At 36.4% G+C, this 17,393-nt stretch overlaps 1 protein-coding gene across 1 annotated transcript; it reads right to left on the bottom strand.

Moving 5' to 3' along the window:
* Positions 1 to 7,458: 7,458 nt before the first annotated feature.
* Positions 7,459 to 12,701, bottom strand: LOC143551268 (phosphoenolpyruvate carboxylase 2). Its single transcript, XM_077041738.1, has 10 exons — positions 12,528 to 12,701; positions 12,062 to 12,453; positions 11,899 to 11,983; positions 11,561 to 11,783; positions 11,387 to 11,490; positions 11,230 to 11,320; positions 10,725 to 10,879; positions 9,403 to 10,401; positions 8,489 to 8,875; positions 7,459 to 7,867 (listed from the first exon to the last, which is right to left on the bottom strand). The coding sequence occupies exons 1-10, from the start codon at positions 12,699 to 12,701 to the stop codon at positions 7,568 to 7,570; spliced, it is 2,910 nt and encodes a 969-aa protein (XP_076897853.1). The 3' UTR covers positions 7,459 to 7,567.
* Positions 12,702 to 17,393: the final 4,692 nt, after the last annotated feature.

The following is a 17,393-nucleotide window of genomic DNA, read 5'->3' as shown; positions in this document are numbered from 1 at the left end:
TCCGAAAACTCATTACTTTACCCAAAAAACCCATAATACTCGAAAACATATTAACCAAGAACCCATGTCATCCGAAAACTATAATTTACCTGAAAACGTTATTTCTCGAAATCCTTAATTTTACCTAGAAAGTTTTTACTATTAACTCATTAAAATGTTTTGTAGATACATAAATATTATAAAATTTTACAAAACATAAAGGCTTAACTTGAATGAACTTTTTATGTATCACTTTTGCCCAAAGGTGATGAGTTACATTTACCATATCATTCAAGTCTAACTGAAAGCTTTTGTTAGTTTTTGCCTAACATAATATAAATGTCTCACTTCTGCCCAAAGGTGATGTGTTACAATTATTTTGCACACATACGTAAATAAAATTTAATTCTGCCCAAAGGTGATTTATTTTTTGTTTAAGTAGAACTTTTAATTATAGTCTATTAGTTTGATGTTAATAATAGACATATCACATATTCAATAAAATATAATGATTCTCACATTAATGATCCTTCATTAATCTAATGATCATAAACTTTAATATGTATTATCTTAATATCCCATAACATTACTCACTATAATTTTCTTCTATAAATAGCTATATCATCCAAATCATTCGCTCTAATCTCAAAACACAATTAAATTTTGTCTCATAAAGAGTTTTAATAAATTTTGCTTTTCTCAATTTTAATTATCCATTAAGACATGATATGACTATAATACTGTTCTTTCTAATAACAATCATTCCATTGAAAACTAGAGCATAACAAATGGAATGAGTCAATCATAATATCTCTTACGATAATGATAATCAAGAACTTATATAAATAAATGTTAGCACTAGAGTTATTCTAGATTTAGTTTTTCCTAAGACTAATCAAAATAACTTCTAAGATTCATGCACTTCTTAAAAATTCTAACTATAATGTTAAATGGTATTACTGAATACATCATAATGTACAATCATGACCCATAAAATTAAGGGCTCACACGTGAAATTAAGTACAATATTTTAGTACATTACATACTAAAATTTTCAATAGTGCAATTTGGTGCCTTAAGAATCAACTATAACGCTCAGAAGTCCCAAAGGAAAATGAGTGTGTTGATCAGCAACATATGTACAAGAAAAGAAGCATCTAGTACTAGAAAATAAGATGTTATTCAACTCACTACCACTAAAACCTAAAAGAGGATCATTCTAAGGTTCATAGACAAAATACAAATATTACTTCCAGCTTTAAGTTCTCTAAGGAGAAGTCTCATTGCAAAAATATGTCATTAGATTAGGCATAGGCATTACAAGATTATCCATAATTCAAAAGAACAACTGGCTAAAATTAATAGTTATATATTAATGATATTTAAGTCTGCTAACCTAATATTCTCATTAACACATGATTGGTTGAGTCTAGTTCTATATGTTTACCCAAAGACCAACAAATAACTAACATGAGGGTTAGTGACAAATTTAAATGTTAAGTTTATTAGAACCATGATAAACTGTCTTCAAATTACGCTTTATGATATCTTAATTATTCTGGAGATTAATCAGAATTTAGTATCAATACTTAAGCTATATTATGACAGTTATAAGGTTTGTATAGCCAACATAAATTCACTATTAGCTTAAACTCTCATATGATTTGTTATCAATATTTGGATTGAAATATTTATAAAATACAACTAGATGTTACTATATATTTTCACAACTTTTGTTATCATGCAAATAAATATGTAACAAAGACAAATGAGACATATAAAATTCATCCATTAAAACCAAAGTTCATGAGAAATCATGACATGGTTAATGGGGGTGATTTTTCATATAATCTCATTATTAGTATTTTAAATCATGTGTTAGATGCCCTAAATATTGTGTGGCTTAAGAAATAAGTATGGGTCCACCTGAAGTTATATTTCATTTACATTAGTGGAACTTATTCACACGGAATATTCAGACATAATTATTTTATTATTTAAAAGGTTATTTACTTGTATCTAATCTATCTTCTATCATTCATGGTCCACGGTCTTAAAGAAATCCATTCATATATATACTTAATTTGATTTATTCTAAATATGTCCCTAAGTTTACTATGACATCTGGACGTAAATGAAATCAAATTAAGTCTAACATATATATAACAGATTCCATGTCACGTACATCATTGAAACTTCTTTTGTATTTTTTCTAGAGATATTAAAGATCAGTAGGAGCCTTAAGTGTCTCAATCATAACTTACAAGATTTGCAAGAGGTGGGGGAGTGAAAACTTTATATTATCTCAATTACACCTCTTGTACAAGACACTGCTCCATCACAACACTATTCTATTAAAACTTATCTCTTTAGAATTTACAATCTCTTACAAAAGTTTCATTGTTGCTTAAAGTGGACAAATTCGGATTTCTTACTAAACTAATCCTCAACAAGAGAAACCCAACAACTTATATTATTAACTTGTTTCTCTGTTAGAATCTACTGGTCTATAAATATTGACCATAAGTATGTTAATTTCCTAACGGTTTCTAAGGTCAGTGGGAGCAGTAAAAGTCTTTACAATGACTTGTTAGAAGTACAAGAGGCGGGGGGAAGAGAGTTATTAAATTTTACTCCAAATTTTTAACTCCAATTACACCTCTTGTACACCATACTGCACCATCTCTTACACACTTAGAATCCTGAAAATGATAGCAACCTAACCAAGAGCTAATCCATAAAACCGAGACTTTTAAAATTACCCAATAATCAACTCAGGAGGCCATGTAGGTTTTAAAACCTACTAACATTGATGATTATGTAACCTCCCTAACTAAAGTTGAAATGGATGTTGGAAAGTTTAATGATCCTACCCCTTATAATTAAACCATTAGCATCAATCATAATTGACTCCATAAGTCAGGATAATGTTTTGAGATTTGGTTGAATCACCTTAGAGTGTTCATAACTAAACTAAATCCCAATGCGAAACGTTAAGACAATAAGAACCCCGATTGATTTTTAAAGGTTATATTCAAGGATAAACCAATTATCAAAGAATCTTCTTACCTATAATACAAAAGGTTTCTTTAAGGATCGTTATTGTTCTAGTAGCTTACAATGGTTAAGAGCTACATTATATGTACATTAAAACAACTTTCCCTAACAACCGGCTTACATATTTATATGTTCATAAAACAACCTAAAAGTTATAAACTGAAGGTCAAAGAACATTTAGTTTATAAGTCAATAAAATCCATATATGGGTTAATGCAAACATCAAAATATAATGAAATATTTATACAATTATTTTCATCAAAAACAAGTGGATTAATGTACCTACCTCAAGATGAGTAGGAGCAACTAAATATAAACTTGTCCTTATATAGATGACATTCTTCTGACAAGTATATGTTACATGAGTCAAAGCATTTTCACACATACTTTGATATTATAGATCTCAGAGATATTCCTTACACATGTAACAAACAGTATTGCTCTACTTTAGAGGATAATAGGAACACATAGATTATTTCCTTATGCTTCATTAAGTATAAGCCTTATATAAGTTCAAGTTTATACTCGTTTAGATATTACTCAAAATTGCAACACACTAGATATGTCTAGATTAATGTGAAGCATCTAAAAGAGTACTAAGAATCTTTAAAAGAAACGAAAGACTTAATTTAAAAGAAGAAGTGAGAATTCAAACCGGTAGATTACTCTAAACTTTGTTATATTCAAAGATAAGAAAATGTAATTTTCGGGATATATTCTTATGTCAGTAGACAAATCTATCTCATGGAGGAGTCATAATGAACTGATAACAACCTAAGTCATAACGACATAATATGTTGATTAATTACAATGTTATTGAATATTTATTAGTGAACTCATAAGTTTTTATTTAACTCCAGATAAATTATATATTGAAGACTAATTGTGATAAAGTCAGCTACCATGTTTTCTCAAACAGTAACAGTTTGAGAGGTGCTGCATTATATTTCGATATGAAACTAATTATTCGTTTATGAACGAATTGAGGAATCTAAATTTTTGTATCGAATACATTCATGATATGCTTAAGGATCCTATAACTAAAGGTCTACCCATAAATATTATGAAAGCGCTTATAATAATGACGGGTTATTGATGACTATGCGCAACTGCATATCATACTATGAATGATTAACTATTAAATTTCCTCGTCATTTTTGATTTGTATGTCTCTTAATATGTTCTACATGCATAATGACATATAGACAAATTATTATACAAATCAAACGTTTGAAGGGCTTACTTGAAAATTTTGATTATAACTATTTAGGTTTTAAATAAGGACTGCAGTATGATTAATGGAGGTCTTGAGCTGATGTTCAATTAAATGACTGCATTTCTCTGCTCCAGTTCAAGTTTAAAGCTAAAATGAGTGTTAACTCCTGATCAGGCTTATCTAATACTCATAATAAATAATTACTCGGCAAAGTGGGAAAATGTAAGATTAAATATATAATTAATATATTTATATATGGCCATTATAATCATTTATGTTATAATAGATCAAAATATTAACTATACCTTATTATATATTAGTTTGGTTATTGTTGATGGGTCATATTACCTATAATTAACTAATAAAGGGTTTCCCCTTGGGTGTATATAAAGAGAGATTAATATTAACATCATAACCTAATCACACACACATAACAATTTTGTGTGCCTCCTCTCTTCTAAAACCGGGTTCCTCTCAAGAACCCTAACACCATCCTTAACTATACATCCTAAAGGGGAACTCGACCAAGCTGACAACCATGTCGTCTATATCATTCTCTGTTGCGGTTACTACTCTTACTGCTGTAACAGGTTCATAGGTTTAATATTTATCATGTTTTATATTGCTTACATGAAGAACTAATCAACATAACAATGAAGATTCTTATTTCTAGTTTTCACTAATACAACTTCTTTTTATTTTATTATAGTATATAAATTAAAACTTTTTTTATTTAAAAGATTATATTGCTGAAAAGTATAATTAAAAATTCATATTTATACCAAAACTATATTATAAATAATTTAGTTAAAACAAACTTAACCGCAAAACAAAAAAGAATAAATACTTCACAAATATTAGAAAAATCTCAAAATAATATTACTTGAAAGTGAATAAGGTTTGCATAGGACAATACTACACATCTACTTGGTTTATACGTAGCTACATTTAAATTGTTTTTAGTTATAAAAGCATAATTAAATGAATGAAATATGAGGTTGCGACTAGGGATCTCGGTTCCAACTTCAATTATGTCACCTTAACCCCCGCTTATCCACCTCAAGTCCACACCCACTAGAGTAGGGATTTAATTGTTGTTTAAGCATACCCTCAAGTAGAGAGATGATGCGACTAATTTAATAAGAAAATGAGTATATTCATTAGAATTTGGTAATGAGACTCGGGGTACATGTAGCAAGACAAAAGTCATGTTTTTTTATTATAAGAAAAACCCTATTGGGAATATTGTTGTCATGAACAAAGGGAGAGAAAAGTGAGTGATAATTATTGATTACAATACTCGTTTTAAGAGGTCCTGAACGGTGAACCATCTTAGCCCCTTTTTCTCAATTTCTTATGCTTCTTGAACAACTTCACACTGAGATCAATAGAAACATTTTAGAGGCTGTTGTTCTATTTTAATATGGCAGAAATAAGAAGGCACGTAGCACTCGTGAAAGCAACAACACACAAATATACCTAGCTAGCTTGGTGTTCTTGGAACATTTTGGGTGATCTACTTGCAAATCATATTAAGTTTTAATATTATTTTGAGAAGGGTTCTTGGGTTACTTTACTTCACTAACATCTTGACAAAAAATAGGTTTAAACTTTAAAGGCTAGTACCAAGTTAAGGATCAATTGCTTAGTGTGAATATTGTTAGGATAAACTTTGTTCTTTATACACTTCACAAATCTTTTGATTGTTAAGTGGATGGTTGTCTCAACCACTTCCGTTACCGAAACCAACATACAAAATGTTTTACATTCGTTGTGCTAATTATAACTAAAGTTTTCAATCCCATTCCGGCCAAAAGAGCAAGCACAAAAGACCACTTCAATTGTGAACTGATGAGCTGTCTCCCAAGACTTCGGGATCCTCAATGCGAGCTTCTTTTGCTTCGCTCATGTATGGGAGTCGCCAAGCTTTTGTTCGGTTTGAGAACATGCCAACCTATGTATGTGGGGGAAGCTGTTTCTATATTTGACAATGGTCTTCGGAGGGCGATTGAGGACATCGTGGTTTGTGGAGGTCCGTTCTTTGGGGATCTCCAATGGAGGTTGGCATCACTTCCGATCCGTTATGGGGGGTTGGGTCTCTGTTCGGCCGAGGATGTATCTACATATGCTTTTGTGGCTTCGAGAGCACAGTCGTGGTGTTTGCAAGACCATATTCTTCGGGGTTGTGATATTTATGGGTTGGACTCTGATTATGGGTGTGCGATGGATCGTTTACGTACTTCACTTCCAGATTTTGATCTTAGCGGGTTCTCTAATAAGGACACCGCCCCCCTAAAGCCCAACATGTTGTGGCGAGTGCCTTATTTAGTGGAATCGTCAAGAGTTTAGAAGTGAAGTTTGATCTATCCCCTCGCCAAAAGGTGGTGTTTGAATGCCTTCGGGCTCCTCGGGCTCAGGATTTTCTAACGGCCATCCCCATTGAAGGATTAGGCCAACGTATGTCGGGTTTGGAGTATCGGGCTATCCTTAAGTACCGGTTAATGATCCCTATATTCCCGACGGATGAACCTTGCCCAATTTGTCGTAAGGTCTGTTTGGATTCTTTTGGTGACCATGCGGTGCATTGCAAAGAATTGCCTGGCTTTAAATACAGACATGATCTGGTTAGGGATGTTCTGTGTGATGTTCTTAAACGGGCAAGGATTTCTGCTAAAAAGGAGGCCCCTGTTAACTTTCTCACGGATCCTATTGAAGGGAGGTCTACTTTACGACCAGCTGATATTCTTGTGTTCGGGTGGGCAGGGGGGAAACACGCCTGTGTGGATCTTACAGGAGTGTCTCCTCTTGTTGGGCTCAGGGACCGTGGGTTTGTTGTGGGTCAGGCTGCGTTGAAGGCTGAATCGGGCAAAGTTGTTAAACACGAGAAAGCTTGTTTAGATAATCAACATGTCTTTCTACCATTTGCCTTTGATACATTTGGTTTTCTGGCTCCAGAGGCTGTGAAATTTTTGAGTAGGGTTCAGCGCGTCGTACACGGAACCTCTTCAGCTTCTAGGTCCCAAAGCTTCGTTTTTAGCAGGATTGGCTTTGCTGTTCAAAAGGGGGTTGCGGCGCAGCTTGTTGCCCGTTTGCCTGCCACTTTATTGTAATCGTTTTATAGTAAATCCATTTGATTATTGTGAACCATTTATTCGAAAAGTACAGTAATTCACTTGGCTTAAACATCAAAACATCCTTGTCCTCGACTCAAACTCCCTCGACAAAACAACCACAACGACTCAACAATACACATTAGATAACACATAACAACCCTAAACAAAACAAACCCAAAAGTTTAACCATAACATTATTTTATCAACCAGTGTTTTGCATTCCTGCAGCAATACCCTTCATGGTCAAGATAAGGGTATCTTCCAAACCGGGTGCGTACTCGCTCTTTGGGTTTAGCTTGATGTACTCATCAGCCGGCTTGCTGCTCTGCTCGGTATACTCTCTGGAAATATGAGGTCTTGGTGTCACATGATAGTTTGGATCACGGATCCGTTTGAGCGTGTACGCTTGGCACACGTTTAAGGTTGTGATATACGAGTCACGAAGGCGAAGTCGTTGTCTTAAATAAGGGTCGCCTTCTAGAAGATCCTTGTGGCCCGCAATCTAACACAGCAGAGGCATGATGTTATAAATTTATAGCATTGAGATGGCCTGCTTATGTTATTGGTTGGTTTATGTTATGTTTTATTTCTAACGAGTTGGGATTTGGGAAATGATCTTATGGGTTGAAGTTCTTGAACCAAAAAGTGCTCACTTAACAAAGCCCGCACCAAGAATACCCATTTTGACCTAAGCCCGGACCAAGACTACCGATTTTGACCTGAGCCCGGACCAAGATTGCTCATTTTGACCTGATCCAGGACCAAGAATGCTCATTTTGACCTGAGCCAGGACCAAGAATGATTATTTTGACCCAAGACCAGACAAAAAACACTCGTTTTAACCTAAACCGGGAAAAAAAAAAACTCATTATGACCTAAACCCGAACCAAAAATATTCAATTTGACCTGAACCCAGTTTAAAGAATACTCCAAAAATGCTCATTTTGACCTGAATCAGACAAAAGGATACTCATTTTGACTTGAACCCAGACCAAATAATACTCAATTTAACCTGAACCCAGACCACATAGTACTTATTTTGACCAACCAGCCACCAGCCTCAGTTGAAATATGTCTTGTAATTAGTGCAGCAAAAGTTGTACATTGAATTGTGTGTTCATACCTTAAGGAGAAGATTCTTGGTTTCCTCATAGTTTGCTCTCAAAGATTCGCCAAACGACCACAAGTCTTGAGAAACAAGGAGCTTGTCATTCAAGGCAGCAATACCAGGGTCACCCTTAGCAAACACCATTTCAACTAAATCGATTGTGACTCTAAAAAAAGGCCATGTTTTGTACATTTCTTGTAGCATGTGAAGATTCTTGATGTCTTTCTCAATCGCGTGTTTGAATGCAGCTCCGAACCCGAGCCAAACTGGGAGATGGAACCGGGTTTGAGTCCATGCAAAGATCCATGGAATGGCTCGTAGTGATTCTATGCCGCCACTCGGCTTTCGTTTTGATGGGCGGCTCCCGATGTTCATCCGTCCATACTCAAGCTCCGGTGTGGCCTGTAAATGGATCAGAGGTCAAAACCAGAATACAGATGATATGTTGGGTGTTTAGCTAGGGCTATAGATAAGCCAAGCTGAGCCTAGCACGAGCTCAGCTCGTTAACTTTAGTTATCAGAGTTCAAGCTCGTCGTGTAAGTAGTTTTTCAAGCTCGAGCTCAGCTCAGCTCGTGTAATATTCAGTAATTAATTTATTGACATTTACAACTGTTTTTTATATATAATTTACTTATAACTTATATATATAAAATAACACATTATTTAGTTATTTTTATTATAACCATTACTATATAAATATATTTTGATATATTAAATAAAAGATAAACATAACAGGGCTCATTTAGGCTTGCAAGCCAGCTTGAGCTCGATAAGTGCAGATCGGGCCCGGGCTTGCTTATTAAACAAGCTTATATTTAGGCTCAGGCATGTTTAAGCTCAGCTCACTAATTGAACCAGCTTAGTATTGGATCATTTACACCCTTAGATTGTGTGTGAAACAAATATGATAATTGGTAATAATACTTACAAGGCGGAAATATTCAACAAACCGCGGTTCCTTAAAGACAATTTCACGATACTGCTCGGTTGCATAAATTGCCATCTCATCCATAAGTGCACGCCACTCAGGTCGCGGTGAGATCGGGGGGTTCATCCCGTGCTCGAGTGTAGCCGCACAAAACCTCTGAAGTGTTCTAAAACACAAATGTTCTTCACCAAAAGATTGCTCTATAACCTCACCCTGAACTGTGACTCTAAGAGACCCGTGAATGGTCTCAGGCGGTTGAGACAGTATAGCCAAATGGGTGGGCCCGCCACCTCGCCCGACGGTCCCACCACGCCCATGAAACATGGTGAGCTTAACTCCAAACTTCTTAGCAACATTAATTAGCTCTTCTTGAGCCTTGTAGAGCTGCCAAGCAGCCGAAAGCCGACCCGCATCTTTCCCTGAATCTGAGTACCCGATCATAACCTCTTGTTTACCATCAATCCGGTTTCGGTACCACTCAATAGAAAAAAGACGTGCCACGGCCGCAGGAGCCGTGTCAAGATCCGCAAGTTTTTCAAAAAGTGGGACCACCCGCAATGGGTGTTTCACATGGCATTCCCGTTGGAGTAACTCAACCGCCAGCACATCAGATGGTGACGTGGCCATCGAGATGATGTAAGCACCGAAGCAATCGGGTGGAAGTTCTGCCAATACATGGAATGTATCCAAAACATCTGCAATTTCTTCGGTTTTTGGGAGGTCCGGCCCAAAAAGAGGGCGTTTTCCACCTAACTCGGATAGAAGCCATTCTTGGCGTTTCTCTTCGGACCATTCACGGTATGATCCAATTTCCAAATGTTGAGTGATGGCATCAAGGACGTCCGTGTGCCGGTCAGATTCTTGACGGATATCGAGTCTCACGAGTGAGAGCCCAAAAGTAGATACTTGCCTTAGAAAATCCAGAAGACTACCATCAGCAATCACACGATCGCCACAAGCACATAACGATCTGTAGCATAACTCTAGAGGTTCCAAGAACTGTAACATTTAGAAAAATGGTAAGAAATTTGATTGACATTTTTAAACGGGGAATCCTAACTAGTGGAATGAAACATTACTAGACAATGGTAAAAAGGAACAAAATATATAAGATTAAAATTTTCGGTATGATTCGGGTATATGGTTTCAGGTAAGCGGGCCAGGTCACCCAATCCCATATCTGTCCCATACTCACAAAAATATTTAAAATTAATTCATAACAAAATACCCATCCCCAATGTTTCGAGTTTCGGGTATTCCAACAGGTTCGGGTTTTGTTGCCATCTGTAATCCTAAGCCTAAGATGAAAGGGCGGGGGGTACCTGTTCAACATTGGTATAAACTGACTCCTCTGGTATGTCAGATACGTCATGGGCTAGTAGATGGCGGGCTCTTTCACGTGTGTTATACAATTTGTCCCTCACATCACCAAGTATAACACGGTATGGTTCAGTAGGAGGTATTTGTTTCCAGAACTCTGAAGAAAGAATGACCATTGAAAAACTTCAAAAGGACCATAATCATCTTATACGTGCCTATGACCTACGTGCAGAGTTGACCCGAAACACATTTGGTCAAAAAACTATTAACTTTTTTAAGCAATTAGCGTGTGAAAATCGGAATACGATTACACAAACTATATTATGTCAATTGGAATAAAAGTTTTTGAATAAAATGATGAAAGAGGTTTAATTACGATGCGAGTGACTTTCGACTCATTTGATCCAACACAACCTGAATCGACCCGTTCATAAGTACATGGGTCAAAGTTGTCTCCTCTAGTGCATTATAAGAATTATAATCACTTTAATTGTTTGAATTAATTACCTATGTAGTGTTTGACATCTCTCCTTGAAGATGATCTATAGAGTTCTTCGGCACGGACACGGAGTTCATCACTACAACGCCACATGGACATCTGGCAGAAGCATTCCAATTGTAAACAAAAACTATGAAGATTAATTTACATGAAGCATTTGCATACCTCAAACATGAGATCCTCTATCTGGGAAAAGTACATGTTTGCAGCCATCATTCTTGCAAGCAAGCAGACATCCCGTGTAACTTCAGGAGTTACCCTTGGATTACCTGCACATTATGTGACAAGTAATTAGCCTTAATAAAATATCAGACAGAAATATATGTTGGGAAGACATACCATCACGATCACCACCCATCCATGAAGAAAACTGTATTAGCGGAGTGTTATAAGGGATACGCTCATTGATCCCGATGTTCTTCAGAGCAGTGTCAACACGGCGTAAGAATTTAGGAACGCCCTTCCAGATTGTTTCATGAAAGTAACTCATTCCCGCTCTCATTTCATCCTGTGGCGTCGGCGGTGTCCGTCTGATCTCATCAGTGCGAAAAGCAGCTTGAATCTACACAGATGTATAAATATAAAGAACTAGCAATGGTAATCTAATATGAATAAAATGACAAAAGAGACATGCAAGAATTTAAAGTTGAAAGAATATATTAAATGCTGATACATACTTCTCTATGCAAAGCCTCATCCAGCTCCTGCTTATCATCAGGAGTGATGTCCTTGGCATATAACTGTGCAAGACAGTCCCGAATCCTGATTCAAACAGATAACTTGTAAAATTAAGAAACCGTTGTAAAATTAAGAAAGCATTCAAATCAGAAGAAATAATACCTTCCATGCTTCTGAAGCAAAGATCTGCGGACGGACTGTGTGGGATGAGCAGTAAAGACAAGATCAACAGTCTGATTCTTGAGTGCATCAAAGACTTGCTGAGGGGAGTTGTTTAAGTTATGAACAAGCTTCTTAAGCGTCTCTTCGATATCAGACTCGGTTGTTGCAATAGCCTCGTCACCGAAATGACCTTTCTTAAGCTTGATCCTCCTGCGAAAAGCAATCTGAACCTCCTCAGCGAGATTGGCCAAGTTAAGCATGTGAGAGAAGGCTTTTGCGATGACAATGGAGTCCCCGGGGTCTAGACTGGTGAGGACGTTGCCGAGCTCTTCAAGTTTGTTAGGGTCGTGCCTTCCTTCATACTCAGCAGAGAGTTCATAGCATTCTTGAACCTACTACATTATAATTAGACTACACATCAAAATCAATAAATCAGAAAAGAAAGAAAGAAAGAGATAGTACGTACCGTTTCCTTAAGACCTTCTCCATGCAAATCCTGAAGAATATCAAGAAACTTATCCAAGAGCAAGGCGTCATACTCGACCAGCTTGTCATCGTCGGACACTTTGCCCGGTACCAAAAGCCTCAATTGGGCATCGATGGAAGCCAATTTCTCCAAGTTCCGATTACCCATGTGCATCTACCTACCTGGTTCTTGTTGGTGGTGACTCACTCAAGTACAATTGGGGGTTGTTACGTATAGAGTGATGGGCGCATCAATCTTAACGACATTCGGATCATATTTCTTTTCTTTTCTTTTCTTTTCTTTCCTTTCATCGCCTCCAATTACGTCTTACTTTTCCTTCAAACGTATATTATAGTACACTTACAAATATAATATTTAATAAATAATCAGTATACAAGAAACAATAAACCCGTTAAACACTATTAATACATTCGTTGTAACAGTCTTTAAAACAATTTTAAAGTAAAAGATAATTATAAATATAAAATGTTTGAAAAAAAATATGAAGTAAATATTAAATTAACAAATTTTGAAACATAAATTTTAAGAATGGTAACTATTATTTACTATTATAAATTTATTAAAAAATAAGGTTTAATGTATGAGTGACAAGTGTCAAAAGTTGTAGTCTTTTATTAGAGAGGTAGATATAGATTATTTATTATTAATTATTAATGCTATGTGATATACTACTAGTTTTGAATGAATATTGGTGAAAGGTTGCCACGTTAACAAATTAAATATACCTCTCATTTGTGATCTAATGGGCCTAAATATAAGAAACTCGTCGTTTTGAAAAAATTAATATGACTAGTAAGGAGAAGTTTAAATCAACCAAAAACCATTAAAACGAATTCAGACACCGGTCCATGATAATACCAATAAAGGTATCAAGGATACGACTCGTATTTTACATCGAAACCATAAAACGATAACGATGTTTGGTTTGTTACCGGTATCAACACTCTATATAATTTACGATTATATAAAAATGCTTTACTTAATATAACTGTTTCTATATCGGAACGCTGAGAAAATAATATTATATTATTTAATTAGGGGTGTGTAGTAATAGTATGTCTTTTTTTTATCAGTTTTACAAGAATTTGGTGGACGGTTGCTTCTTGAAGTTGATTTTTACCTTTTATTAATGGAAAATACAATTAAAAATAATTTTTTTTATGAAACGACAAATTTCATTAAAACACTAGCAAGAAGCTAGAAACCGAATAAAAGAAAACAAGATTACAACATAAAATTCCATCAATCTTTCCACAACAAATTTGAAAGACGAACGATTTTTTATCCAAATAAATCCCAACAATTTAATATCTTCCACAATTTTGGCAAATCAAGCCGTCTCTTTAAGAAGATGACTTCGTTTCCATAACAAAAATACTATTATGAGACATATACGATTCTAAGTTTAACTTAAAAGAGAAAGAAAATGATTTGAGAGGAAATAACGGGAAAGTCATGTTCACAAGTTTTCATTTTGTAATGAATGAAGTGGAGAGAAAAGGAAGGAAGATGTCACTTATTTTTTTTCTTTAATTTGGGAGAGATTTGGAGACTAAGCATCATTGGCTGAATGGTTAAAGCATCAAACTCATAATTGGCAAATTTATAGGTTCAATTCTGTTTAACACCTTAGAGCTTCAATCGATTGATCAATTCATATCGATTAGTAACCGGATCTAGTTATATGATATATGTATATGTTTAATAAACTTAATTGCGTTAACGAAATGTTGAGTAATCAGTTGGACAGAGTAACGACAAGGAGAAAATACTTTTAAAACACTTAAATTAATATGCAGGCTAAACAACCTATATATAGAAGATGAATGCCATTCGTTACACTTTCTGTAACAAGTGGCCTTCATTTGTCTTCATTACATAAGTAACAAAATGGTATAGCGAATGACTCATTCGCTATACCCCATTCGTCAACATTCCATGACGAATGGATACATAATACATAACGATTAATGTCCATTCATTAAACATCCTTAACGAATGAACAATGATAAATACGACTGGTCTCATTCGTTAAACATCCTTAACGAATGAGCCATAACAATAACGAATGGGACTTATAAATTACTAAAATTCCCTTACATTAAAATAATATTAAATTACAAACGATTACAAAGACTCGAGATGACCAAAACCGTGCACTAACAAACACCCCCTCGTCTCGTGCTCTTTGTCTCTACTTTATTAAATCTCTTAGTCTTCCAGTCATGACAAATATGAATTCCAAACGCGTGACATACACGAACAACGCATTGAAATTGCTCGATCATAATTTTCACGTCTTGAAAACAAAATCTTGTTCTCGAACAAAACGTCGTTGTCATTTTTGATAAATTAATGAGCCACATTGGGTCTATGACTCGTATAAAGTTAGTCTTCAGCCCTTTGCCCAATACGATGACCGCCTAGCCTGTTTTGTTGTCGTAGTACCATCGATTAAGCGACAGATAAAGATCTTGCGGAAAGGTCTTCACCAGTACTCGCTTCATAGTCCTAGGCGACTTTACTTTAAGTACAAGCCTCCTCCAACCAGTTTGAGGATCAATCTCATCGATATATATCCTGGTTGGAACCTGCGATTTAAAAAATTTAAACCCGTGGTTGACCTCAAAGGGCAGATGCTGGTGAAACCATCCTGCTGATTGATTTCCACCACGGTTGACGAAAGGCCGATTGGCGAGTTTCACACGTCCCACCTCGGCAGTGAGAGAACGTCAGTAATATATTGAAAGTACTGGATGTCGTTCTCCCACTTAATAATACAAACCCTTAACTCGGAATCGTATAACCAAGAAACGATGTCACCTTTAACGGTGTGAAAGTAGTCTTCTGATTTGCTTTGGCACGTGCAGTGAAATCCAGCTTGTGTTCTTGATCAACATATCGATAGGCTTCAATGAACTTCGAAGTCAACGATTTGTTGTGATTCCCAAACCAACCCTCAGCATTAGTATCCAACGAGCTTGACCCCTCTACCGATACTTTCTCTTTCTTTTTGGTTGTCTTCTCAAGATGATCTTTGGCAACTTTAACATGTTCTTCCGTGAATGATGGAACACCCTGATCAACATTTGACCGTGTATACGGATCAGGGTACTCCTCTGCTATCACGTTGTTAATATCGATCTCCTCGCCCTCATAAATATACGACGTATTCCCATGTGGGATACTCGTGTCATGCAAGACCTCCTCATAATTAATTACCTCAATGTCTTCCTCAGCTTTCAACGCATCCAACTCTTTATCACTCAACTCCAATAATAAAGATATCTGATCACGAGACAGGGCATAATCAACAAATTCACCCTCCTCGATCTCATTCGCATTAGCCGTACTCATCACCACACCCTTATCAAAATCCATAAATAATATGGTGTTAGATTTGATCGACTTGATAGGCTTGACATTTGTCGTATCTTGATAAACAACTATCTTTAGACAATTACCTTCACCACCACCACTACTCGTTCCAACAGAGGATGAGCCGTGAGCTTGTTTCGGCTCACTTCCACCTGCTCCAGCAACACCGGGATCCTTATCTTCATTGTCGTTCTTCAATTTCTTTAATGCATCATCTTTGCAGGTCAACTGAAGAATAAGATCATCCTATTCTTTAATCCTCTCCCCCCTGAGACGTAACAATCTCACGCAGCTCTTTCGTCTCTTTTTTGTAGAATGAGATAAAACTCATTAACCGTCGTTGATTCATCAACATTTGATCCTGATGTTGACGGTCAGCTGCCATTTGGTTCTCGTATAAATGAATTAAGCTGAGAAGCATATCCATTTGCTGAGCATGTGGTAAAACATGGAAGTTTGGCGGAACATGTTGCACCGGTCCTTGTGGAAGAGTAACTCTCATGAATGATAGAGCCGAAGGTTGTGTCGGCATCATTGTAGCAGCATGAGAAGTTTCCGTTGATGTGATGGGAGGTGTTGGCATAGGAGATAAAATCGATTGAGGAATCGAGCAAAACCATGGATCAGATGATGCAGTCGTTGTAAGAGTGATTGTTGGGGTTCTAACAGTAAGCGACACCACCGGCCTTTGTTGCACAGACGACCTAGGAACTTGTGACCTATTTCAACACCCTAACCATGCCTAATCCGACGCTTGGGCGGTTGATCTTGAAGTTTTTCCTTGCCCTTACGTTTACGTTGAGAAACATATGAATTGGCTGCCTCAACGTCAGCTCGTCGGCCATCACCCCCATTTCCACCGTCTCCACCTTCATCATCACCCCCATCGTTCCCACCTGGTCCCTCTACACGTTCAAAATCTGAGTCGTCATGGATCCAACGATCATCAGAAGGACATACATAGTCCGGATTCTCCAAGTGACCAATTAAATGTTTGGTCCTTGGACGATCATCTGGTTCTTTACCACGATATGTCATCATTCTCTTCATAGTATCGGCCTCCATGTGTTCTAATTCCAACACATCATCTTGTAATGATTAATCAATCACCAAATCAGGAATCAAGTCCTGAATAAATAACTGCATGAATCGTGGATACATGAGAAACTTGCTCCGACGATTCTTAACCAAACAATTCTCCTTTAGATGGTAAAAGATGAGCTCAGAGAAACTGAATGGTTTATTCAATATGAGAGCAACCAACGCGGAGTGGAGCATTATCCGAAATTCGTCAAAACCTCCCTTGCGTCCCCCAAGGAAATGGATCAACACATGTAAAAAGTACTTGTATGGAGCACACAAGTACGCCTTGTTGTATTGGGAACGTTCAAGGTCTCCTGCATAGAACAATCGCTGAAATAATATACGTATCAACGCCTTGTCGAATTCACATGGAAGGTCCATGTT

This window comes from Bidens hawaiensis, unplaced genomic scaffold, assembly GCF_021521415.1.
Source record: "Bidens hawaiensis isolate Kalapana, Puna unplaced genomic scaffold, B.hawaiensis_p1.1 tig00016277_1, whole genome shotgun sequence".
Taxonomy (NCBI): Eukaryota; Viridiplantae; Streptophyta; class Magnoliopsida; order Asterales; family Asteraceae; genus Bidens; species Bidens hawaiensis.
Note: the sequence above shows the minus strand (reverse complement) of the source record. Positions and strands in the feature narration are given on the sequence as shown.

Excerpts from the sequence above, each read along its gene's own strand:
- LOC143551268 (XM_077041738.1), bottom strand. The coding sequence starts at position 12,701 with ATGCACATGGGTAATCGGAACTTGGAGAAATTGGCTTCCATCGATGCC. Across the intron at positions 11,321-11,386 it reads TAGAGGATCTCATGTTTGAG|ATGTCCATGTGGCGTTGTAG; the intron begins GTATGCAAATGC and ends TGCTTCTGCCAG. Across the intron at positions 10,880-11,229 it reads AGATGTCAAACACTACATAG|AGTTCTGGAAACAAATACCT; the intron begins GTAATTAATTCA and ends TTCTTTCTTCAG.